The 26720-nt window shown below is 46.4% G+C and overlaps 2 protein-coding genes across 2 annotated transcripts; one reads left to right on the plus strand and one right to left on the minus strand.

The window, feature by feature from the left end:
• Window positions 1–154: 154 nt before the first annotated feature.
• MONOS_8069 (uncharacterized protein) lies at window positions 155–25085 on the plus strand. Its single transcript, XM_067878449.1, has 5 exons — window positions 155–239; window positions 295–10112; window positions 10173–24358; window positions 24459–24559; window positions 24663–25085. The coding sequence occupies exons 1-5, from the start codon at window positions 196–198 to the stop codon at window positions 24760–24762; spliced, it is 24249 nt and encodes an 8082-aa protein (XP_067727773.1). The 5' UTR covers window positions 155–195; the 3' UTR covers window positions 24763–25085.
• Window positions 25077–26460, minus strand: MONOS_8068 (uncharacterized protein). The gene is made up of 2 exons (XM_067878448.1): window positions 26312–26460; window positions 25077–26246 (listed from the first exon to the last, which is right to left on the minus strand). Exons 1-2 carry the CDS (start codon window positions 26378–26380, stop codon window positions 25119–25121), a joined length of 1197 nt encoding a protein of 398 aa, XP_067727774.1. The 5' UTR covers window positions 26381–26460; the 3' UTR covers window positions 25077–25118.
• Window positions 26461–26720: the final 260 nt, after the last annotated feature.

Genomic DNA, 26720 nt, shown 5'->3' on the forward strand with positions numbered 1-26720 from the left:
CTTTTTTTAAAATTTTCATTTTTTCAGAAAAAATTCTTTCAATAAAAAATTATAATAATTTAAAGACATTTATGAAAAAATCATTTCGATTGCCTCTGATTTGAACTGAAAAAGTATTTTTCTGACGCATTTTGGAAAAAAATTTATTACAAATAAGATCAGTGCAGATTTTTCTTTTTGCTTTCCTTTACGTTTATGGAGCAAAATCGACCAAAAAACGGCAATGCTGAAGAAAAAAGGTACTGTTAATTAAATTACTTGATATTCTCTTTAATATTATTTTTGTTCATTCAGAAAATCCTTGCTTTATTCAAGTGATTCTCTTCAGAGTTTGTGCTGGATTCCACGCCAACTGACTCAAACACATCATGCATTCCCTATCGTTCCTCGTCCTCCGATGCCTTTAAGATGCTTGGCGATGAATGCTCAATTTTGGTCGCTTCAAAATACTTCAGCCTCAGTCTCAACTGTAAATGATTTACTATCAGCATTTCGCGAACATTGCGAACATTTATGGTCTGAATCTAGACAACTACTTAGATATCAAGTGAAAGCTGATTCAATTGAACAAGAATGTTGGAAAACTGGAGAATCTCACGATGTTATTGAAGGAAAATGCAAAAATTGCTTTCATAGTATTTCAACGACTGTATCTTATATAAGCTCAAAGCTTGACAACACAAACTACAAGAGACTTATTAGATATTTTGATCACATCAGATGGCTTTCAGAAAACATAATTCCTGGAATTAAACTCAAGATTTACGAAACTCAAATAGATCTGAAATGCTACTTGGAAACGGTATGCGCAGATGTTAAACTACTGAAAAGAAAGACATTACATCAGCAACCATCACCTGGAAGTGATTTAGCTTTATCAAGCCTCTTCTCTTCACACGAACACAAGAAACAGAAAGACAGAAAAAAAGAAAAAGAGCAGATGCGTCAAAGAGAAAGAGAAGAAGACAAAGCAAAGGAAACTATCACTGTAACAGATGAAGAAGACGATGAAGGGATCCATCATCCAGAATCAGCGTTCTTTCCATGGATTACTGGATTCTCCTCAATTGCATCATCACCTGCACATGGGCTGATGTCTTCTCAAGTTTCACTCAATATTTACAGGCAAACACAGACAGTCCAGCAGAATCCTCTTGAAAATGCATCAACTCCACCGTCTTCATCGCACCATGCTTCAATCAATAAGACCGCACTTTCCACTTCTAATTCATCAAATGTTTCAAATTCCCCATCTTCAACTTCTTATCGTCTTTTATTCACACCTTCTTCTTCGTCGTCATCCTCATCCTCGTCCTCGTCCTCGTCTTCTTCTTCAATTTCTACAACTCCTCCATCCATCACATCAACAATTCAAGTCTCTCCAAACATTTCCTCTTCAAACTCGATCATTGGTGTTGCATCATCGTCTTCTTCATCCTCATCATCATCTTCCTATTCATTGCCATCGCCTGCTTCTTCTGTCAGCTCATTCCCTCCCATCTCCCCTCAGACTCCCTCAGCCATCTCATCTTCTCCGCCCTTCCCGCCATTCATCGATCTTCAGCGCAAAGGCAAAGGCTCTTCAGCAACAGCAAAGCAGAGCTGGGAGATCAACATGATTGAAGTGCACCTGATCTGCCTGCTGACTGTGGAGATATCAGCGTCTGCTGAGCTCGAGAGGCAGAAGCAGCTGACTGAAAGAGGATACACAGGAGAAAGTGCAATGGCTGCGAAGAAGGATATCAGCAAGCCGTGGGAAGGGATACGACGGATCAGCGAGGAGACGAGGAAGCACTTCATCCGCATCCAGGCGAGGAAGAACGAAGAGTCGAAGCAGCGCCGGCTGCGGCACGAGCTGAAGAAGAAGCTGAAGAAGCAGCTGCTGAAGGGAGGGAAGCGGCAGTACGAGAGATACGTGCACAAGAGCCACTCGTCACACCACAGGCATCGGAAGCATCGGAGGAAGAAAGCATTGTCAGGCAGAGAAAGAGAAGGAGCTGCATCAGCAGCAGCAGCAGCAGAGGAAGCGAGACCTGCAGAGGCATGGAGAGGGAAAGGGTTTCCTGCGCAGAGTGCGCGGATGGTGGAGGGGAGATACCCAGGCGATGTGGCAGTAGCAGGAGCAGGAGCAGGCAGAGGAAGAGAAAGGAGCGAAGAGAGAGGGAAAGAGAGAGATTCAGCGAGTGGAAGAGAGCTTCTTTTCTCTGTCTCCTCGCTGGCTGCACTTGAGGCCGCGCCTGTCACCATTGGAGGATCACCGTTCACAACCATCTTTCCAATCATGAAGCCGCAAAGGACGACATCTGGTGCGTCAGACTCATCCAACATCTCTTCTTCTTCTTCTTCTGCAACGGCTGCTGCTGCTTCTTCTCTTTCTGGCTCGAATTTCCTGTCTCCCTTCAGAGACCGTTCAGCTTCTTCGACGCCATCCTTCCACATCCGCTCCATCGCTCCGCAGACACCCACACACGACTTGAGCACACCCTTCGCCTTCGTCCGGCACACCATTCGTGCCATCGCCTCTATCTTCGCACTCAGCCTCACTCCACAAGCACCAAAGGGCTACCACCTTTTCTCCCCTACTGCCTCCTTCTCATCTTCATATGTCTCTTCAAACTCATCCTTATCTACATCATCATCTTCTTCATCTTCTTCTGCTTCTTCTTCCACTCTTTCCTCAGACCGCTCTGCTGACGCCTCGTCCCGTGCCCTCGCCCTCATCAACCCTCAGCAAGACCCCCTCCCTCCATACTCTTACCCAGCTGAGTCCATCTCTGTCTGGGCACAGCTCTTCCTCTTCCACATCTTCCTCAGCGTGGCTGACTGCGCCGAATGGGCAGGCAGCTTCATCTTCTCGGTGCAGCCAGCTTGGAGCTGGATCGCAGCGTTTGATGCCATGTGGCGAGGAAACAGGCAAAACCAGCTGTTCTCCTTTGATTCGGATGTCCAGAATGGAATCATTCCTCATCTGCCCTTTGAGGAGCAGCAGACAAGCAGTGTGGGTGCTTCTTCGTCGAATGCTGTGTCATTTCTGGCTGCTCCTGCACCAGCCACTGCTTCTGCTTCTTCTTCTACTTCTTCTTCTTCTGTATCACCACTGACTTCTCTGCCAACCTCTGCCTCTGTCGCATTTGCTGGCTATGTCGCTTCTCATTCACCATCATCTTTATCTGCTGCTTCTGCAACTTCGTTCAATGCAAATCAGTCTGCTTTCCCTTCGTCTCCTCATCAGTCTCCTTCAGCAAATAGAGTGGGTGTGCAAGCTATGCCTTCTCTTTCTCTTCCATTTGCTGTTGGCAACACATCTTCTTCTTCTTCTTCTTCTTCCTCCTCCTCCTCCTCCTCCTCCTCATCGTCATCATCATATTCCTTATCTCCTCCTCCTCCTCTCCGTCTCTCCCATGACTTCATCGTGCCCCAGCGCTTCTCTGACATCGAGCTGCGTATCATCTCTCTCTTCGTCCCTTACTTCCGCAAGTGCCTCGAATACTTCATTTCTGCCCTCGGCCTCTTCACCCAGCATCTCTACGAGTTCTTCACAGACGATGCTCAGCCCACCCTCGTCCCCTTCCAGCTGACTGAGCCCTCACGCAACTTTGTCATCGCCAACCGCCCGTACACCTCCAGCGTCTCTGCTGTCCCCTCTTACCGCCCTTCCCCTCTCTTCAAGTCTGTCCTCAACGGCGGCGGTGTTGGTGGCATCTCCATCCCAACCCCACCAGCCACCCCTCTGCCTTCAAGCTCCCCTTTCCCCCGCTCTTCTCCTCAGACTCCTTCCATCATCGCCTCTGCTGCCTCACCTGCTGCAGGAGTGGGGATACCTGCCTCTATCAGCGCCTCCACCCAGATGCCCTCTGTCTCCCCACCTCCACTCAAACACCAGCTCCCAAAAATGAAGCTGAAAGTGCCCTCAGAACGAGACTTCCTCATGTTCTGGGCGCGGCTCGCAGTCGCCGACTTCGCAGAAGGTGTCCTCTTCACCCGCACTTTTGACTCGCTCTGTACTGGCGTCTGCCCCAAATTCACTTTTGCTCCTTCTCGTTTTGTGTCAGCAGCGCAATATGAAGTGTTTCAGGGGATAAGCTCTTCGCCCAGCCCTTCTCTTTCGTTCGTGTTTCTGGTTGTTTCTATGCTGTCTTCGTGTCTTTCCTCAAACTTGGCCCAAAAATGCCCTTTGCTCACCACACACATCTTGTCTGTCATCCTTACTCTTCTCGGAAAAACGGAGAAATTTTGGCATCTTCTGAAGAAAAGAGAAGCAATCCATGCACAGCGGAAAGCTATTCCATTTGTTGCTCTTCTTCGCGATGCTCCTCTTTCGCCTTCGACATCACTGAGACTTCATCCTTCACGTGAGAATTCTCCTCCTCCTGCTTCTTCTTCTTCCTTTTCCTCCTCTTCTTCTTCTACTTTGCATTCACCTCCTTCCCAGCAAACTTCTTCATTCATTCCTCCTTTTGCTCTGCCTCACAGTCAATTCCAAACGGCCACAGTTGCTTCTGCAGTATCTACTGCTCCTTTTTCCTGCACCTCACATTCTCCTCCTCCTTTCCGCACGTCTCATTCTCGTTCTCCTCCACTTTATTCTTCGCATCTTCCATTGTCCGCAAACATCCGCTCTTTCTCTCCACCTCCTCGTCTTTCGCAGCCACCTCATCTGCAGCTTCAGCCTCCGACACATTCAATTCCTTCTTCTTCCTCTCATTCTGCTTCATCGTCTGCTTCTTCTTCCTCTTTCTCCTCCTCTTTCTCTTCTTCATTCTCTGCTTTGAAATCAACCGAGCACAAACAAACAGCATCTGAAATCTTGCAACCTCTTCTCGATTCTATCCTTCTTCATACAGCATCCTACATCCTCAACTCCAACAGCCCGTCCATCGTTGCTCGCTTCTTCAATCTGTCATCTGTGTTTCAGTATTATGTTGATGCTTATCCCTCTTTCACTTCATCCTCTTCTTCATCTTCTGTTTCACCATCTGAAGATAATAACAATTCTTCTTCTTCTTCTTCTTCTTCTTTCCCATTTGGATTCATTTCTCCATCTGATTTCTCTTCCTCCACTTCAAATACACCTTCTCTTCCATCTGTCTCAAAACTCCCTCACACTTCATCATCATCTTCCTCCTCCTCATCCTCATCCATGCCACTTCCTCCTCTTCCTTCTTCTTCTTTCCCTTTCTCTCTCCTCTCTCCCTCGTGTGTCTGGGCATTCATTGGCATTGTTGCTGCGAATGCCGGAAGAGCTCAATGGCAGCAGTTAGCTCGTTCATTTCCTTCTCAAACAGCTTCTTCTTCTTCTTCTTCTGTTTATTCACAAACACATTCTGAACAAGCTTCACTCAGCAACTTCGGTGTGCCACTTTCTCGCGCACAACCAGCTGTGCCTTCTGTGAAGACTGCAATTTCACCATCTATCTGTTTCAATAACAATAATAATAATAATAACATTGTCAGTAACAACAGCATAAACAACAAATATCCTTCCACATCTCCCTCACTTTCCCCTTTGTCTCCTGCAGCCACTCGACAAATCCCTTCTTTCTCTGTGTCTTCTCCTCCTTCTCAATCTTCCCCCTTTCCATCTCCTTCTTCTATCTCTTCTTCTCCAGCACACCCACCTCCTTCTCTTCAGCAACTTCTGCCTCAGCTTCCTCAGAACGAGTCTCAAATCGCGTCATCAAACAGCACATTCTTAGCATCGTTCATTCGGATGATGGAACACAATGGCTGGTCTTCAGTGAAGACGGGTTGGGCCACAAAGAAGATTCTCATCCAGAGGCAGAACAAGGAGATGGCCACGATGCATTCATCAGTGCAGTCATGCTTGGCAAGACTCAGTCGGCGTTCAGCACAGAAAATCCCGTACTGGTTTTGGGCAGACAACAAGTCAGAGAAAGCAGAAAGGGCAGAAAGAGCAGAAAGAAGGAAAAGGTTGCAGAGGATGCAAAAGCAAGGCGGCCGATTGGGGAGAAGCAGCAGGTGGGCAGAGAGAGATGCAGTACATTCGCTTTCAGACAGGCAGTATGAATATCTCGAAGCAAAAGCAGAAGAAATGGAGCGCAACTCGTTTGCGAACCACTGTCTGACACTGCTCCGCTTCCATCTGCTTGTTCTGGTTGCATTGAGCCATCCAAATGAAACAGCATCAACATTTGTGGCAGCCCTGCTGTTAAAGTTGGCACACGATGCTGCGATGAAGGAGAACCCGTCAGAGGAAGATGCAATGCTGCAGCAGAATGTGAATCTGTTTCTGGTTGCATTTCAGGAGAAGAGGGATGCGGATGACGAGGAAGCACAGGAAATGAAAGGGGCAGGAGATGGAAAGAAAGGAAAAAACGATGATGACTCAGAAGAAGAAGAAGAAGACGATGGCGATGACGATGATGATGGTGACGAGGAAAGTAGTGGAGGCAGGACAAGAGAAGAGAGCGAGGCGTGGAGCCGGACGAGAGAAGACGAGACGACACGTTCAGACACAGATTTCTCAGACCAGCCAGTGTCTGTGCCTATCCAAGGGAAGGCATACAGATCGTATGGCATCTCCTCTGATCGCTCATCTGCCCGTTCGCTTTCTCAGACCTCGCTTTCTCCTTCTACATATGCTCCTTCAGCCACATCGATGACTGGAGTGACTGCAGACTTCGACGAAACAACCACCGCATCCTTTTCGGCGTCTGCAGGCTCCAACGAAGTTGTCACTGTTTCATCGTATCGCAGCCTCTCTCCTTCGCAATCGCGATCGCCTTCGTATTTGAATGACTCCTCATTCCACTCACAAATGAGCTCAAGACACTCTGCACAGACGATGTCGCCACCAGCCACAGCATCTTCTGTTATGAGTGGTTCTCGTGTGGTTAGACATTCAAAAGCTGTCAGAGGATCTTCATCATCATCATCTTCTTCTTCTTCATCCTCTTCCCGATCTGCTTCTGGTGCTTCTTCCAACAAGCATCTTATCCGAGGCAAAGATGCCAAGTTTGCGCAGTGGGCATCTGCCACTGTTGCTTCTTATTTCACCTCCACCCTCGCCTTCCTCACTGAAACCACTCGAATTTCGCCTCAAAAAGTGATTGCGCTGAAGTCTGGTGCCACTTCTGCTGGCTCGTCTGTGCTGAACGAGAGGCAGAAAAGAGCACAGCTGCGCATCCAGAAGGCGCTGCGGCGCATTGAAAAGCAGAAGCAGAGGGAAGAGCTGAGGACAAAAGCACTCAGAGACTGTCTGATTGGGCTGATCCTGGGCAATTCAGTGCTGATGAATGAGATGGTGACACTCGCACGCGATGCTGTCTATTCGCACCAGCGCTCGGCTCGCATCAAAGAAAAGCTGAGCAGCTTGGATGCTGTTGATGAACTGAATTTTGCATCCATATCGTCTTCCTCTTGCAATTTCAATGATCTTCTGCAGCAGCCTTTGACTTCCACATCTGCTTCTTCTTCTGCTTCTTCTGCATCATCTGCCCATCCATTCCCTGCCAACCATCCCACTCATTTATCTCCCTCTACTCGTTCTCTCTCCTCTGTCAGCTCAGGCAGAGGCCGTTCTCCTGCTCTTCCCTCCCTCCCTGCTCATCCTTCTCATCCAGAGCTAACCCTTCAGCCTGTGCCAGCATCTGCCCACAATTCCCCTCCAACACGAGGAAGCTCCAAATCTGACTCCCCTTCAAATGCATCAGCGTCTTCTCCACTGAGAGAGGTATCGAGTGAGACTTCACAGGAAAGGAAGCCTCAAGAAAGAGGAAGGGGAAGAGGAAGAGGAAGAGGGGAAAAGAGCTCTGATATTACTGGAATGAAGCAGAGCGGAAAGAAGAAGCCAAACAAAGATGAGAACGAAGAGCTTGTCAGACTCGCTGACGATGGGCGAGAACCGCTTTGCACATCGCTTTTGGGCTCATTCTTGTTTGAAGAAGAGATATTCTTCCCTCCAAAGAATATATTAGCTGAAATACGCAGACAACTACAACTGCACAAAGAAGAGCAGGCAGCCAGCTCGCCTGTGTCTTCTGCAACTGGATCTGTCCATGCTGTTCCTTCGACTCCTCTCTCACCTCCAGCTGACACCATCTCTCGTTCCTCTGCTCATTCGATGCAGAGTGGCTCTAATAATACCAGAGCTGCCAGTGAGAGTGTGTTTCGCATTGCTCCGCTTTCCCCTCCTGTGCCTCGCTCTGCTCGAACATCCAGACCTCAATCTCAGTCTCAATCTCAATCTCATTCACATTCTCATTCACATTCTCAGTCTAATTCTGTATCTCTTTCTCAGCCTCGCTCAGCTTCTCCTTCTTCTTCTTCTGTTTCTCCCTCGCGCAATTCTTCTGTCCAACCAAAGAACACCCGCAGAAACACAAATGCCTCAGCCTCTTCTGCTGCTTTCATTGCAAATTCTTCTTTTTCTGGTTCTTCTTCATCATCTTCATCATCGTCTGCTGTGAGAATCGCCCACATCTCTCCTTCTGTGTTTGCCTTCGTCTATTCTCTCCTTCCTCTCTTTCTGAGCCATCGCCATTTGCTTCGCTGGTCGCCTTCTTCAAACACAATACGCGTTCTCATTCGCTTTCTGCAGAGCAACAGCGCTGTCGGCTCTGCCATTCAGATGGGAAATGCCTCAAAAACATCGAAAACTTCACGTATTGGTCGCTTGAATACTTCCTCTTCTTCTTCATATTCTTCTTCTCTTTCTACTTCCTCCTCCTCCTCTGAATCTGCCTTTCTTCTTCCATCCTCTTTCATCTCCGTCACATCTCCATTATATTCATATTCTTCCTCCATTTATCCTCCTTCTCTGCTCTTCGAGTTTGCCAAGCGTTGCATCGATCTCTTTCTGTTTGAGTCTGCCCAGCTGTCTCATTCGCAAATGCTTCCTTTTCCCCCAAAATGGATACAGCCGTCTCCTCAGCCCAATATGACTCCAGGTGATTCTCCTTCTTTTTCTCCTTCTTCATTCTCTTCTTCCTCCTCCTCCTCTTCCGCTTTGTCTTCTTCTGTCCAAACTCCTCCTTCCACCCCTTCCTCAGCCACTCCCTCTGTTGCCAGCCATTTCTCATCCAGCCCTGTTCTTCTGCCTCCTTCACACATCTTCCCTTCGTTTGCTCAGCAGAAGCAGAAGTTGCATCTTCTCATTTCGCCTTTGAAACAGCTGGCGTTGGTTGTGGCACTTGTTGACTTGTGCATTTCTGCTTTTGCAGCTGAAGAAGCGAGAAAGAAAAGAAATTCGTCAAACAGAATTGAAAGTTATAACATCACAAGAGAATACAATGGAAGAAGAGACAGATGGAGGACGAAGTCAAAGCAGCCAATTCTTGCCATTCATGAAGTCGAAAGAAAGTCTTCTTCTTCTTCTTCCTCTTCCTCTTCATCAGAGCACAACCCAATTCAAAATGCCTCACTTTCATCGATTGTGACTGTGGAGCAGCTGTCTTCGTGGATTCTGTCTATTCTGATGAAGATTGATCTAAACTCTTTCCCACTCGCAATGCCATCTGCTCTTTCTGCTGTTCAGATGATGAAACAAAATAAAAATAAGAATAAGAATAAGAACAAAATTAAAAGCAGTGACAAAAATGAAAGTGAAAATGAAGGCGAAAGCACTTATGTTAGTTTCCATTCAGAGAAGGAGAAAGAAAAGGAAGATATTACTTCGATTGGGCTAAGTTTGAGAAGCTTTGGAGTGTTAGGCGGAAATAAAAGAGATGAGGCAAAAGGAGAGAATGAAAAAGAAATTGATGAAATTGTGAGCAGTGAAGATGGCAGTGACACTGATGACGACGATGAGAATGATGACGAAGATGAAGATGAAGCTTTGCTTCTGATGAATCAAACAACTTATGCATCTTCTTCTTCTTCTTCTTCAACTTCATCATCATTATCTTCTTCTCTTTCTGAATTGGCTTCTCGTATTCCTTGCACTTTCCTTTTAACTCTGAATGACACATGCAAAAGAGCATTTGTTGTTGGCCATCGCATCAGAATTATGCTGTCTCGTGATTGGAATCAGTATTTTGCCTCAAAAAGTTCATATTCTTCGTATTCTTCTTCCTCCTCCTTTTCTCCTTCTTCTTCTTCATCTTTCACTTCTTCTTCCTTGCATGCTCCCTCTCTCATGCCATTTGATGGTGGTTATTCGAGCTATCCTTCGTCATATCTGAATGGTTATCAAAATTCTTCATCATCATCAGCCTCATCATCGCTTTCTCTGTATTCTTCAAGCAGCACATTGCAATATCAGCAATCTTATTCCCCTTTTTATTCTCTTCTCCATTGCGCTGCTCTGCTTATCACACCACAAAAGCATGTTCCTTCTTTGACCCAGTTGAAATCGTTATCATCGTCACAATCTTCTTTGTCTTCTTCTTCTTCGTTGTCGTCTTCTTCTCTTTCTCTTCTGTTCACTTTCCCCTCACTCGATGAAATCAAATCCCATCTCCATTTCCTCTTCACATCCAATCACATGTTAGCTGCCCTCCGCTTGCTCCAATTTCTTTCTCATGTTGTCTCTTCTCAGCTCATCACAGAAGACAATACAAGCTCATCTCATTTCTCATCTTCTGCTTCTTCTCCTTCCTCCTCCTCCTCTTATTCTTCTTCTTCTTCTTCAACAGCATCACTCTCCACATCAGATACTTCCCATCTTCTGCAACAAGACACAGAAATGATCCCAATTAGCAGCACTTCTTCCACTCCTCCCCTCTCTCTGTCTCATTTGAATTCAAGTTCTTCTTCCTCCTCTTCCTCTTCCTCTTTCATTCAATCGATCGAGCATTCCCTTTCCTCTCGTCTGCGCTCTTCCCTCCTCTTCCCTCAGCTCCGCAGCTGCTTCGAGTATTTCTATTCTGTTGCACCTGATCTCATCAAAGAGATGGAAGACGTCTCCTCCACCCTCCTCGTCTACACCGTGCCTTCTGTTCCCCTTGCCCCTCCCTCAGAATCATTGAAGTTTTCTTCTTATTCTCTCTCAAACTCTGCCTCTGCCAGTCTGCCTGCTGCCTCTTTGCCTTGCCCACCGTCTATCACTCAGTCTATTTCAGCTGCTGCTTCGTCGATTCTGTCAACAGCTGCCTCCTTCTTCCAGGCAATCTTCCCGCAGAAGAAGATTAAAGAGAACATTCTATTGAACTCGTTCTGTATTGGCATTTCGACTGATTTGGAGTGGAAGAAGATGGTCGCATTGACTGATGGATGGAGAGACAGGCTGAAAGAAGACGAAGAAGACGATGCGGAGAATGCGGAGTTGTTGTGCAGTGAAGATTGGGATGTGGTGGCGAAGCAGAGGAAGAAGATGTATTCGAAGAAAAGAGCATTGTGGAAGAAAGTGGTGGATGAAGATGGCAAAGAAGAAGGAAAAGGAGGAGGAAATATTAACAGATTGTTCTTCTTGAAGGAGAAACATAGCGAAATCGCCTCCGAAAGAGAATGGAACAAAGCATCGCGTATTGTCCAAGCAGAAGCAGAGCATCTGAAAAGAGAGCGGTTCAACATGAATATGCCAATAACGCCACCTTCAAAGAACATCTCCAGAATTTCGTCTGCTTCTTCACTCGCAGCAAACTTGTCATCTTCTGCTGATCATGTGTCTGGCACGAACACCAGCTCACCTCAAAACAATGGAAAAGAAGTGAATGCTGCTGAACATTTTCCTTCTCCCTCATCATTTGCAATTGGATCTTCTTCTTCCTCTTCCCCTCCTCCTCTAACTGACAAGCCTTTCTTTTCAGTGGGTGTTTTGCTTATCTCTTTTCTGTCTATTCCAAAATGGCATCAATCTCCCATCTGGCTGTCTATGATGGATGCTCTTTGCTTCTCGTCTTTGAGTGTTGTGGCTGAATGCAACCAGATTGTGAAAGGAAAAAGAAGATCATTCAGAAGAATATCGTCGGGTTATCTTTCTTCTTCTTCCTTTTCTTCTTCTTCTTCTTCTTCAGAAAGATTCATTGGCCATTCACCATCACTTGCAGATGTGCTGTCCAATCAGACTCATCCGATGCATTTTGAAGGGTGTGGAGTTGTCGATATGGTACTTCCAGTGTTACTGGACAAGATATTTGAGGAAAGATTGAATGATCAAAAGAGAGATAAAGCGAGAGAAAAGGAGAAAGAAAGTGAAAGAGAGAGGGAAAGAGAAAAAGCATTACGAGCAGATGGATTTGCAAAAGCGGAAGAAGATTCACATGAAAACAAAACAGAAAACAAAGAGGAAGCATTTAAAGTGGGCATTTTGCAGTATTTGTTCACGAAAGAGCTGAAATGGATGAAGAATGTGGCAATTCAATATCCATTCCTATTTATCTCTATTCTTTCCTCTCTCACCTCTTCCTCTCTCTCTGCTCATCCTTCTGTGAGTATCAGCCAAAGCACAGCTGAGCTCATTCCACAGCAGCTTCAGCTTCATCAGCAGCAGAACTCACCTTCCTCTCCTTCTTCCATTGCATCGCTGTCTCCTTCCCAGTCCTTCAGCCATCCACATAACACAGCAGAGCAATCAGTCAGAAATATTCCAAATGTGTCAAATGTATCAAATGTGTCTTCATTGCCAGCATCGCTTTGTGTGTTCATTGCCAATTTCATCATCGACAACTGCTTCCCCAACAGCCATCCACTCAACGTGGCTCATCCGCTTCTTCTGCACTTCTTCCTCATGTTCCTGACTGAAGCTCAACATCGCTATGATCTTGCATCCTCTTCCTCTTCATCCTCCTCCTCATCATCATCTTCTTCTTCTTCTTCTTCTCTAATCAGCCCCTCTGTCAAGAAAGTCCCCTCCTCTCTATCTTTTCTACAATCCATCAATTCTGAGCACACGATGCCTTTCTTCTACTCTCCCGATGAGTTCTATCAACAGCTGCGTTCTTCTATTGGCACAAAAGCCCTATCAAAAGTGTCTGAAGCCCTCAAAAACTGGACAGAGGCGGTGCAGTTTATGAGAGACGAGATTAAAAACCAGCTCGATTTGCTGCTTCCCCAGCCGCTTTCACCTGCTTTCTCGCCAATTCTGTCAATGTCCCCAGATTCATCACCATTGCAATCACCTTCTTCTGTTTCTGCTTCTTCTTCTGCTACTGCTATGTCTGGTTCAGCTTGCAGATTCGACTCATTTTCAGCAGTCAATCCAAATGATGACTTTCAAAAGAGCATGTTTAAGTCTCTCTATTCTCCTTTGACTTCTTCTTCTCCTTTGTCTCCTTCCTTTGCGTATTCTGCTGTTCCTGTGCCAACTGCCCCATCTGTCAAAGCCAAACCTTCAGGTCCTTCCTTCTTCCCTCTGATTGAGCAGCCTTTTGCTCTCCTGGCATCTCCCCAGACTCCTTTCACTTTGTCATTCTTTTCACTCTTCTTTCCTTCAATCAACACTTCTCGACAGATCCCCCGTTCACTGAATGCTATCGTGTCGTCACTGCAGGCAGAAGTCGGTTATTCTTCTTCCTCATCGTCGTCTTCATCGTCGTCTTCTTCTTTTCAGCCTTCTTCTTCAAAATTGCGTTATTCATCCACACAAAATCAAGCTTCATCATCATCATCTTCTTCTTCTTCTTCTTCTTCTTCTTCCACTTCTTCTTCTATTTCCTTTGGCTCGACCTTCTCCTTCCCTTCCTCGTCTGTCGTCTTCAAGCTGCGCCGCTCCTTCCACATTGCTTTCCTCCAAATCGCCCAACAGCACCTCGACCATCTGCTTTGGGAGTATCGCTCTATAAAGTCCATCCTTCTTCCTTCTCTTTCTTCTCTCTCTGCTGTTGCCCAGTCTCCCAGACAGCCTTCCTCCCCTTCTGTTCAGGAGCTCATGTCTGTCCACTCTTCCTCTCCTGTCGCATTTGCTTCCTCCTTCCCACTTCCTGCTCCTTCCTCTCTGCTCTCTTCTCCTTCCTTCTCCTCCATCTCCTCGCCTTCTTCCCATCTCTCATCTCCCTCTCCCTCTGCCTCTCCCACTAGCTTCATTCACTCACAAGATAACTGGTTCCACTCATCCATGGAGCAGTCACTCCTTCTCTTCCCCCACATCGCCCTTGCCCACCGCTGCGTCTGGCATCCGCTGTATGCTGACTGGCTCATGCCCCTCTTCCTCGTCGGCCACGTCAGACCTCTTTCACAGCCCCCCTCTGAGTATTATGCTCTGCTGGCTCGTAAAGGGCACAGAAGCAGCGGGAATTCGTATTGGAGAGAGAGTGATAGAGGAAGGAGTGGTGATGTGTTTGTTGCTGCTGATGATGATGAAGAGGAGGGAAACAATGATTACTTTGAGATGGCTACAAGAGATGCCAAACAAGCTGCAGCTGTCAGAGTCAATCTCGATTCCTATCTCATCGACGATGATCACATTGCTACTGACTCATGTGCATCCACTGCTCCTCTTCCGCAAAAATCTTCCTCCTCCTCTTCTTCTTCTCTTGCTGTTCCTTCTCTCTCCACTCCAACTCCTCCTTCCTCTCCTGTCTCTCCCTCTCTCCGCAGCGACTCTTCTGTCACAGCTGAGTCCACCACCACCCCCAGCACCGACTCTTCCTCTCTCCGCACTCAAGTCTTTGCTTCTTTTGCTCAATCCTCTGTTGCCTCTCAGGCTGCAGCCACTGGCTTGATTGTTCCCCTCCCTTTCACCAACACTCTCCCTCTATTCGATCTCGAATCGCTGACTGAGCTAGACTCGGGAATGCGAGTGCACCACACAACACTCGCAAACTTTGTGAAGCAGGTGCTGCAGCAGGTGCCTCTCATTGAGTCCTCTTCGATCATCCAATCCGCTGCACAACAAGGAGGCTTTGCCCAGTCTCCAATGGCACCGGCGATGGATGGCACTCCCTCTGTCTTGTTGCAGAGTGTACAGCCAGCCACGCCTATCAGGAGAGACAATGCGCATCTGTCGCACATCCGGAGCCTCTTCACCATCACCCAGACGTCCACACAGAAGCCGGTCAAATGCAAATACCTCATCCCACAGCATGTGGTGCGTGCTGCCTCGAAGGAAGCTGGAGGGTTCTTGTCAGGAGGAGGAGTGGGAGGAGGAGGGAGAAATGGAATTGGGTTTGGAGAAGATGGAGATGGAAACGATGGTGCAATGATTCTTGTGCCGTCTCAGAGGTGTTGTGAAGAGACGATTCTGATAGCGAACATTCCGAGTGTGCAGATGAGCAGCGCCCACAGCGCAGCCTGCTCCACTCTGCGCTCTCTGCGACACCAGGCAACAGTCTCTGCAGCTGATCTGGTGTACCCCGCCAGCCTCACTCACATGGCAATATCGCTGCTGCATCTGAAGATTATCGTGCACAAGTTCCGCAAGCTGCTCTCAGACATTGCCAACAACAGCGGTGCAACGGAGCACGACAAGCGGGCGAAGACCAGCCAGACGCGGAAGGTGATTGAGAACTGGATTTACTACTCGCTCGCAGCATACGGCACGTTCCTCGAGCAGACAAATGACTTGAGAGCTGCTAATTTATTCAGATCGACGACGAATTCACCTTCAAACCGCAGAAGGCGCAAGGCCACGTTCACTGGGCCCTCAAACACAAGTTCATTGAACTACTCCACAAACTTTGCTTCTTCTCCTTTTGCCTCTGCTTCTCGCTCGTTTCAGGTCAACATCTCACTCGTGGCTGCGATGTATGAAGAGACCATTGCCCTGCTGTTCACCCTCGTTCCGCTGGCAACATACAACATTCAGGAAGAGATTGTCCGTGCTATCTTGTCAAAGCCTTCCATTTCTGTCTTTCTTGCCAACTTCCTCGTGCCGCACCAGCTGTCCCTCACAAACTGGCGCAGTTTGGCTGACACTGCCTTCAAAAACGTCTGCAAAAGCCTGATGTCGTCCTCTTCTTCTGTTTTGGCCTCTTCTTCGGGCTCTTCTCTTTCTTCGTCTGTTGCAGCTTCACCTCTGCCTTCTCCGCCAGCCTCACCTCCACCAGGGCAGCAAATATCGACAGAGTTCATCTTCTCCACAGCATTTGCCCCTCATCCAGCAGATGGCTTGACATCAACTCCTGCTATTTTTAACTCTTCATCATCTTCTTCTTCCTCTTCGTCAACTTCTTCTTCCTCCTCCTCCTCTTCTTCTTCTTCTTCTTCAAGCGTGTTAAGTGCATCAACCATTGTATCAACCGAAAGGAATTCTCCGCCCATTGTCATCCATCCTTCAATGGCTGCATCTGCCCCCTCTCAATTTCGCCAGCAGCAGCAACAGCAGCAGTCAATGGGCATATCTCCCTCGCCAGGTGTTGCTCTTCTTCCAGCCCACACTCACATCGGAAGCTCCTCTTCTTCTTCAACTTCTGTTGCCACCGTCTCCAGCCTGTCTGCTGCTTCTACCCTTCTTCTCGCATTTGCCGCGTCTCAGGAAGATTCCCAGCTGACTGTGGTGATGCGAAAGTTCATCAACATTCCGCTTGTCTCCATCGGAATCGCCTTTCGCGAAGAGTTCAAAACCAACCGCTTAACCGTCGTGCCTATGCGCCCTCCTCCTTTCTCATACTTCGCATCTGCCAATAGCTCTTCATCATCGTTGTCTTCTCTCGATTTGCGTACAACCACTTCTGTTTCTCTGCCTCATTGTTCTCTTTCCTTCATCCCATTCTCCTCCTTCTTGTTACCGAACTCATATTCCTCATACACACTGAAGCCGATTGTGCAGCTTATCTTCAACTGTCTGGCGTATCTGCATTCGATGGGAGCTGACTACTTCATCACAGCTGGACAAAGCAACTATGTGAGCGACAGTGACACCACTTCTGCACCAAGTGCACAGAGCCCTTCAGGAACTGACTCAACTTCCAATGAAATCGGAAGCCAGAAGAGCAAAGCTGCATCGTTTGCCTCCTCTTCGCGTCTGCCGCAGTCTCGCTTCAGTGGAGCAGGGGATGAGAACGAAGAGCTAGAGCGCATTCAATCAACAGACATTTATGCATCACAACCACGCAATGTCGGAAGCACACCAGCAAGTGGAAGAGGAGTTAGTGATATTTCACAATCTCCTCCATCCAGCCAGCAGTCAACAGCAGCATTGGCATCGTTGCAGAGCTCCATCCGGGTCATTGTCACAGAATATCCTTCGTATGCTGCCAACACATTCATCCGAATGCTCCAGACGATCTTCCAGCTGCAGCACTACGACAACACTGCTGCCATCCGCTGTGCCACTGCCTCAATTGAGCAGAAGAGGCCTGTCGGCTGCAATTCGCTTCCTCTGCCCTTCCATGGCTTTACTTCACTCTATCCATTTATGCCCACGCCAGGACAGCAGGCGTGGCTCGATCTCATCGACATCACATGCAACCAGCTGGTGAGCAGCTCTGTTTATTCGATGATGTCTCCCTCAGACACTGGCGATCAGTCAAGCAGCGACACCCACAGCAGCTCATCCATGCTGAGAAAGGCATCAACAGGCTCGTCTTTCTCCTCCACGTTCTTTTCCAACGTCAACCCGTACATCTCTCAGTCTTCCTTCTCTCCGCTCATCTGGCTGGCACTATCTTCTCAGGTGCTGCACCTGCCTCGCCTCTTCTCGTGCAATGCGTTTGTTCCATTCTCACCAGGCGGAAAGGAGTTTGCGTGGGATCTGAACGGAGTGCTGTGTCCATCAATTGTCATTGTGGCTGGGCTGCTTGAGGTGGCTGATGCACTCAGCCAGCTGAGGTGGCCGTATTGGCGCGAGGGAAAGATCAGCGGAGAAAAAGATGGAAAGGATGAGGAAGAGATGAAGTCGAAGATAAACGCGAAAGTGAGGATTAAAAGAGATAGATGGACTTTGATGGCGTTAGCATCGCCGGAGCAGCAACATGAATACTATGAAAACTTGTACGAGTCAACTAAAATCAGATTCAGAACACCCAAACCGAAAGAAGAGAAAGAAGAAAGAAGCACAACCAATCGAAGCGACGGCTCTTCTCCTTCCTCTTCTTCGCCTCCAGACACAGCAGAGTCTATTCTTCTGGCGCAGCAAACGCCACATGCGCTGAGTCCTGCGCATCTGAGGGGCATCTCCACATTCATCAAGCAGTGTATCTTGCAGCTTGTTCGCTTCATTCCCTCGCAACCTCCGCTGTCTGACACGACCATCAAGGACTTGTCCTACCTCGGCTACTCCAACACATCAAGGCCGCTAAAGAGAGAAAATACAGAGAATGCAGACAACACACCAAGAACAACAAAAACAAAGCATTCAAAAGGAAATAAGAGAAGGAAGAGGAGAAGATCGCTTGGTTCGTCTTGTCATTCTTCGTCTTCTTCTCCTCCTGCTCCACGCAACACATCTCCAACTCCTTCGTCAGCCACCCAGATGGTTGCCAAAGAATACAGAAGAGAGGCGAGGAAGACGTTGTTGGAGTACAGAAAGAAAGAGAGAGAGAAAAGAGAGCAAGAAAAAATGAAGGAAAATTTGACAGGAGAGGGACAAGAGGATAATAATGCAGAAGATGGGGCAAATGAGGAAAGAAAATCATTAGCAGAAAGAGGAAGGAGCGAAGAGCAAAGGAGAGAAGACACAGAAGCAATTGAACAGAGTGAAGAAGAGGAAGATGATGAAGAAGAAGATGAAATGTCTGATCAGTTATCTCAGAAAGAAGAGGATGAGTTTCTCCGAGTAAGAGATCTAAGTGCAGAGAGAGAAGAGAAACTGAGAAGAGAAGCAGAAGAAAGAGAAGAAAGAGAAGATGATGATGAACGGGATGAAGGAGATGAAGGAGATGAAGGAGAAACCAATGAAATAGTCGAAGAAGTAGGAAAAAGCAGAAACAGAGGTCGAAGTGGAAGTCGAAGTCATTCAGGTGAAGAAAACGAAGATAGCAAAGAAAGAGAAGACAGCAGAGAACGAGACTCTGTTTTGGATCGTATTGACTTGACAACAGAAGCAGAAGAGCAGCAAAAAGAGAGCGAAACAGAGAAAAAACGCAAAAAACACAAAAAAGGGAAGGGGAAAGGGAAAGGGTCAAAGAGCAAAGAAGAAGCAGCAGAGGACGAAGAAGCGAGGAAGAAGCGAGAGAAAGAAATCGCCGACTACAAAGAGAACGTGCGAAAGCGGAAACTTGCCTTCCACCCGCAGGTTCTGCTGGAGCTTGTGTTCCATTGTTATTCTCCGCTCATCTTCCCATCGCCATACTGCTCTTTTGCCTCGTTCATCCAGGCCACATCAGCTGGAAGATCGTCTCAAAGCGACAAGAAGTTCATGCGCTCTCACATGTCGCCTTCTCCTTCTGTTTCGCAGCAGTACGAATCATCTCCATCTGCCTCTGCCTCAGCTTCTGCATTGCCATCTTCGTCAGCCTCACAATCAGCAGCAGCAACAAGCTCAGAAACAACCCAGATGCCTTCGCAGTCATTCGACGGAGAGATCAACATGTCTGTCTTTGACGAGCCAGAACAAGGTGGCTTATCTTCCTCTTCTTCTTCTTCTTCCACTTTTTCCTCTCCCAATTCACATCTGACTGCATCCCATTCAACAGATCTGATCTTATCTCAATCTGCTTCATCAACCTCTTCTGCCTCTTCCTTCGGCGAGCAGGCCTCGTCACTTCCATCTGTCGCACAGCAATTCGACCGGTCGGGTTCGCAGCAGTCCATTCGCACAGCCCACTCGCTGGGTGTCTCTGCTGGTTTATCAGACTCCTCCAACGACAACACAGCTGCCTCTCTGTCTGCTGAGACAACACGTTCTTCTGATACAAAGGCAACCACAGCAAGCACCACAACCACCACAACGACAGCCAACATGGTGTATCATTCGTGTGCATCAATACCGCCTTCTGAGCAGTCAGCAGACACATCTGCGTATCATCCAATGCCCATGTGCATCCCTTCTTTCCCTTTCTCTTCAGAGGCAGATGGTGGTGGATGCATTACGCAGATCATGCAGGACTGTGCTGAGTGCATCTCAGTCATTCTGAAGAAGACGAACGAGAGAGAAATGAGCGAGATCCTGTGGAGGACAGAGCTTGAGGCGCGCGACAAGGCTGCTTTTGATGCTGAAAACTACATTTCTGACCTGCCGTTAGAGATCATCCTGGCTGAGCGAGAGAAGAGGAAGAAGCTGAAGAACTCAGATTTCAGCTGGGCTTCTCAGCTGCTGACTTCAATGAATTCACACGGAAAGAGCACACGCCGTTCTACTTCAAAAAAGCCCATTTGGCAGCAAGCTCCGCTTCCTTCGACTGTCTCGTCGCTGTTCACAACCATCCTCTTCTTCTACAACAACCTTCTCGAATGGAACGCCTTCAGTATCTCGGGATTCCCTCTGATGCAGTCAACACAGTACAACATGACTGTGGTGCGCTCCACGTGTGCGTTCCCCTTCCATCTGTATGTGACTGAGCTCTTCGCCAGACTGCCCTGGAACCTCTGGCAGCGCTTCCCTCCCTTGCTGATCGCCCCGCTGCTCAACATGGCCATCCGCGAGTGGTCCATCTTGGGTGAGTCCTTCCGCAAACAGAAGCTGGCGCTGCTTGCATCGCCTGCCCAGTCTCCGCGCCCGTCTCCTGCTGCCTCGCCGATGCTGTCTGAATCTCCTGCTCCATTTGTGTCTGGCTCTTCTTCTTCTTCTCAGAATGGGCCTTCTCTTATAATGGTACCTTCCCAGGTTATTTTCTCGGCTGTTCCGCAGACTGCCATCTCTCTTCATTGCCTGATCCCTCAGATTGCTCTGCAGATCAGCTGGATTGACGCAGTGATTGGCATCGATGGCAAGCAGAGGAACGAGCAACTGATGCAAAGAAGACGAAAGCAGAACGAAGTTCTGTTTGAGACGCCTGTCACACTGAAAATTAAGCCACCCGAAAAGGAGCTGATAGCAATGCGTGAACAACAAGAGGAAGAAGAGAAAGAAGGAGCAGACATCAGAAGTCAAGTTGATGAGACTGAGATATTCATCAAGGCAACAAAGGCAGCTGCATCCAAGTCGCGAGCCACGCTAACAGAAACCGCGTCAACTTGTTCTCTTCATTCAGACTACACAAACAGAGAGCAAATAACAAATGTGGATTATTCACTAAGTGAACAGCAGGCACCCACAATGAACTCACTCACTGTTGATAGAGACCGTGCTGGAGACGACTCAAACACAGACAGATCACTGCACACAGAAACGCAATCAATGGCAACTTCTATCAAAGACCCATCACTCACGAGCATTCCTCCTCCATACTCTTCTTCTTCTTCTTCATATCCAGTTCAGCCTCCTTCCCCAGCAATCACTGAATCTGCTTCGCTGAATGATCCAACTTCCCAATTTACAGATCTATCGCAGCTGCCTCAGGAAGAGCGTATCAAAAAGCTCTCCTTCTACGACGACAGCGCCACAGATGATACACACACCTCCATCTTCACTGGCTCCCCCGAAGCACAGCAGCAGTATGCGGTGTGTCTGTCCTCTCTGATTTCCCTCCTCTTCCTGTCTGCCGCAGAGACAGTCACATTCCCCATCCCGAAGCACACCCTCCAGCGCACCCCAGCCTCGTGGCGTCTCTTCTTCTACTTCCGCTTCAACCTCCGCCAGCTGTCCTGGATCCCTTTCATTGTTCTGTCTGTTCCTCAGCTCAAAGCCGGTCTCAGCTGGGTGCTGTCTCTCTTCCACCCGCCGCGCTCACTTAGCTCCTCGTCGCGCCCAACAGACGCTCTCCGCTTCTGCTTCAACTCAGAAACAGAAGTGAACGAATTCGTAGCTCTCGCTGACAGGCTCGCTTTCCTCATCTGTGTGGAGCCTGAAGGCACAGACCAGCTGTGGCGCTATGTGAAGAGGAAGAAGCTGCCAACAGCAACACTGATGATGGAAGACGACTACGACGATGATGATCTCGAAGAGCTTGCCAAAATACACGAAGAACAAGAAGATCCAAATGCTGCTGCTACTTCTTCTGAAAAGGCTGAGAAAGACAAACTTCATTCTGATTTTGATTCGGATGATTCCGATGTAGAACCACTGATCAATTCTTCGTCTTCCTCTTCTTCTTCTTCTTCAGACGCAAATGCTGCATCGTCAGTGTTTGATGATCCTCCACCTTCATCTCCCAAACAGGAAACAGAAGAAAGCGATGTCAACGAGCCAACTGCTTCTGTCCAACTGCAAGCTTTTGCAGCCAAAATCCTCACAGTTGACTTCTGTCGCCTGCAGCTGTACTTCTTCTTCACGTGCTCTTTACTTGCCACCCGCTTCACCCGCCGTGTTCCTTTGACGGAGTCTGCGCACGGCATCAACTACTTCATGTCTCCCAGTGCATTTGCAGTGACTGCACATCTAAAAAGACTCTTCTTCATCATCCAGCTCATTCAGATTGGGAGGCCTTCCCCTCCAAGGAGAAAGCTGAATGCTCTTCTGAAGGCACAAAATGGAGAGTACGATAGCTTCGACGAGACAGACAGCGAGTACAGCAAAGAAGATTCAGACAGCGACGAATTCGACGAAGAAGACGATGTGCAGCTCGCACTGCAGCTTGTCCTTCCCTTCCAGCTGCGCCGTCCGCCCGAAGAGAACACGCCAGTCGCAATCAGAAGAAGACACAGCGTGCATACAGTCTTACTGCTGCGGTACTTGTTCCAGGGATACATCACATCGATGCTGTTCTTCATCGATCTCTTCTCTTACAAGCAGGCACTGCGCTCAACCACAGAAGCAATGCATTCGGGAAGGCATCGGGGCAACTCGTCGCCTTCTGTTTCGTTCATCCCCACCGTAGCTCGTTCCCCTTCGCCGGACAAGCAGGATGCTCCTGTTGTCCAGATATTCTCTTCGTCTTTGGCTTCGCCTCCGTCCTTCCGCAGACTCCACATTGTATTTTTCTTGACTCTTATTTCGCGTTTATTTGCTTCATTCACCCGCCCCAATCAGTTCTTTTCTGTTGTTCAGGCCGCTCTCGTGGCTATTCTTTCTTTCATTCATATTTCATACCACACACGCACTCACCAGCACCAGTTCTTCTCTGGCTCCACGCAAACATCCGATCCTCCTCCTTCTCCTCTCTCTTCTCCTGCTTCGCTTCCTCGCAGTCAGAACTCCTCTCCCCTCACTGTGCCAATTACGCTGATTCCGTCTGTGTTTCTGCTGGAGTTCATTCTCTCTGTCTCTGTCAGAGCCAAACCCCCGCCTCTCCCTGCTGACATGGGCCCATTCCCTTCGAGAGTGGAAACTGAGCTAAACAAAGTGCTCGATGACGAAAAGAAAGAAGGAGGAGGTATCACTCCAAATTCACGGGGAGGCAAAGATGTCAGACGAGCACATGCTTCTGGAGACAGAAAACAGACTGAGGATTCTGATGACGAAGACGATGAGCTTGCAAAGAAAGAAAAACAAGGTGACAAAGCGGAACAAACTTTTTCCGATGAGCTTGCAGAAATCTACGACTCGTACAAAAACTACATCACTCCATTACCCTTCAGCGAGACACCATTGGTGTCTTTCAGGGATCTGATTGTTGCCTTAACTCCTTTCATCCGTGCTCTTTTCCTTTTCTCCTCACCAGCTTCTGACTTTGCCCGTGCAAGCTTTTCGGCTGCAACAAGCTTCTTCAGCCAGCCACCCTGGAGTGGTCGTCACTCAGCAAACCCTTCCTCCTCTCCTTTCCCAATGTCTCCAACCTCTCCTTCTGGCAAAGGAGGCATTACTTCTTCTGTATCTCCTGCTGCTGCTCTTTTCCAGTCTGTCGATGCATCCAGCGACCAGCCGACAAACGCAGAACTCGAGCGAACAGGTGCCCTTCTTCCGACTTTCCTGGCTGCGTGTGCCCAGAGATCTTATTTCCTATCCATGTCCTTTGTGATCCGCTCTTTCCTGCCTCTTCTTCTTCCAAGCACGTATGTCTCGTCTATTTCTCTGTCTCAGCTGTCTCCTTCGCTCACCCCATTGTGCCAGAGCATGACTCTTGCAGATGCCTTCAACATCTTCCAGACAATGGACTGCTCATGCTACTCAGACTTGCGGAGGCCGAGCCTGTTTCGCACCCATCTGTCACACAGCCCCGCAAGTGCTGCTGTTATGATGCAGACATCCTCCAACTCAGTTGCCCCTCCATTGCGTGATTCAACTCCATTCTCTGCACGTATTCAAGATCTTCCTTCGTCTTCTTCCTCTGCCATTCTCAACTCCATCATCAGCACCCTCGCAGCGTCGGCGTGCTTTGAGGTGTTTTTAACCGACCAGTCGCGAGAAGTGGAAGCGATGCCGCTTCTGATTGATCTGGCGGTGCTGATGATCTCCTCTGAAATGAATCCTCAGCTGTGTGAAATCCTGTCAAATGTCTTTGTTTCTGTTTTGTCACTTGTCGAATCGAGACATTTCTGGCAGAAGAAGATTCCTATTTCAAGACCTGTCCGGATATTCATGATGGTTATATTGGCGTTTGTCAGCTATCACTGGCAAGATGCTGTTGAGATGAAAGAAAGTGAAAGCAAAAAATATTCAAAGGTGTGATAATTAGCATTTTTTAAAAATGGATTAGGCATCTCTTCTTTTTTCTGATTTTATTTCATTTTCTTTTATTTCAAATTAATTTCAATATTTCTAGACATATCGAATGCTTATTGAAAAGCTCAAAAAGCATAGCAAATCACAGAAAAGCGCAACTTACAAAGAAGTCCTAGCTTCAATTAAGCACACAATTAAAAAGTATGATGTTCTTATTTTTTATGTTTTAAGTCATTATCTTTCTAATTCAACGTTCGCTCTGAAATTGCTTTTAATATTTTAATTTTTAACAAATTTTACAAAGTTCTGACAATTCGCAGATAGCAGGTAACTTGTCGAGCATTGGTCAATCGCTCTTTCCCGAAAATGCGAACATATTTCGTTTTTCTGATGATTCATATTAATTATTTACATTTCTAGTTTTTATATAGTCTTCATTCAGTTATTTTTTGATTGAGTAAATTTTGTTAAAATGATTTCAGACTTTAATTTCGCCATTTTTCGTGTTGTTTAATGTTAATGATTGTTTTGATATTTAAATGTTATAATTAAGTATTTTTTTTCTTTTCTTTTCTTTTCTTAATTTAGGGGATGTGTATGCTTTCTATTTCTTGTTCTATTCTTTTCGTTTTGTTGATTTTCCCCTGCGCTATTTTTTTTATGTTTGTTTGTTTGTTTAGCAAAAGAGTTTTATAATAAAAATTAATAAGCCAAACAGAACAAAAAATTGTCTTATAAATAAAAAAAAATAGAAATTAACTTAACAAAAAAGTTTAAATATCAGTCCAGTGAATACACCGCCCAAAAACATTGAAGTTACGAAAAATGCTGACTTTGTCTTGAAATTATCTTCATCATCTTCTATTTGCAGTGTGTTTTTGTATATCTCAGTCTTATTTTTATAAACTTGGTGGTTTGGTTGAATTGAAGATTTTTTAACTTTATGATTTGCTTTGGTTGAATTTTGACTAGGTGATTCAGGAACAGTTTTCATTCTTTGAAGTAATTCAGCCCACTCTTGTTGCTTCTTCTTCTTCTTATTTCTCAATCTACTTTTTTCGGATGTATTGCTTGTTTCTTCCTGTTTAATTTGTGTTGCTTGTGTCGCTTCATTTTCTTCAATCAATTTGCAAGATGGTTTTCCATACAATTCTTCTTTTAATGAAGCAATATCTTCTTCAACTTTGATGGATAACTGTTCAGTTTTGCCTTTGATAAGATCGAATTCTTCTACTTTTTGTTGAATGTTTAATGATTGCTCGTTGAAAGAGAACTCCTTTATCTCGTTGCTCGTTTCTGAAATTTCCGATTTCTCTGCTATCTGTTCAATTTCTTCCAGATTTTGGTTGGTAAAGAAATTTTTCTCTTCATTTTCTTTTTCTTTTTCATAAAATGCATCTTCGGTTTCATTTGTGCTTGAGTTTGTCATGGAACGCACTTGTTCCTCTGATTTATTTGTGCGTGTCTGCTGCGGTGTTCGAAGCATTTCTGTTGAAATACTTTCTTGAGATTCTCCGGAATTTTCAGAAGATGTGTGTGAAGATTGAGTGTGAAGTGAAGGTGGTGATAATTTATTTGGTGATTCCGATGAAGTGATCTGTAAGTTGTTTTCTTTGTTTCCTGGTGAAGTGAGAAAGTCCATTTCGGAATTCTTTTCTTCAAAGTTATCGTTTTCGCAATCTGCATAAATATATTCTTCTGATGGCTTTTGAGATTCTTCTTCATTACAATTTTCACTCTCATTTGATTCACTTTCTTCGCATTCTTCGTTTTCCTCCGAATCTTCATTTGCAGCATTTAGTGACTCAATCAAAGATAAGAGCTTTTGTTGTTGGAGTGTAAATGTTCGAGCTGATTCTCCAAAGGATTTTAATTTTAATGTTGTTTCCTTTTTTGTTTCGAAATTTTATGTTAGAATTGTACAAATAAAATTAAACATGAAAAATTGCAAACGTTTGTTGTATCTGTAGCATTTTCAAGAGATTCTCTAACAGGATCAAATACTACGTTGTTCATTTCCATTAATATATTTTATTTGTGAAAATACAACTTTGTATTCCTTCCAGAAAGTTTTTAAAGTATTTTTAATTTAAATATGTGAAATGTTAGTTTGGTTGTGATCAGTGAAATGAATACTGAAAATTTTCGTTTGTTGAACTCAAGTAATTGCAAGCGATTTAAATTCTCTTTTTCTTATTTCGCTTGCTTTCTTTCTGATTGTCAATTCATCTTCGTGATCCTTTTTTCTGATGTTAAAAAAGCTACATATTTGCCCAAATGTTTCTCCAAATGTGCCCTGAACATTAATCCGTTGGCGAACCCACATAGGAAGATTATCGACCACTTGCTTATCTCCAAATCG

This window comes from Monocercomonoides exilis (assembly GCF_001643675.1).
Source record: "Monocercomonoides exilis strain PA203 chromosome Unknown scaffold21-1407046, whole genome shotgun sequence".
Lineage (NCBI taxonomy): Eukaryota > Preaxostyla > Oxymonadida > Polymastigidae > Monocercomonoides > Monocercomonoides exilis.

Coding starts and splice junctions, on each gene's coding strand:
- MONOS_8068 (XM_067878448.1), bottom strand. CDS start 26,380: ATGGAAATGAACAACGTAGTATTTGATCCTGTTAGAGAATCTCTTGAA. Junction 26,247..26,311: donor ATGCTACAGATACAACAAAC/GTTTGCAATTTT, acceptor GAAACAAAAAAG/GAAACAACATTAAAATTAAA.
- MONOS_8069 (XM_067878449.1), top strand. CDS start 196: ATGGAGCAAAATCGACCAAAAAACGGCAATGCTGAAGAAAAAAG. Junction 10,113..10,172: donor TCTCATGCCATTTGATGGTG/GTTATTCGAGCT, acceptor CATCATCATCAG/CCTCATCATCGCTTTCTCTG. Junction 24,359..24,458: donor AAAGCAAAAAATATTCAAAG/GTGTGATAATTA, acceptor CAATATTTCTAG/ACATATCGAATGCTTATTGA.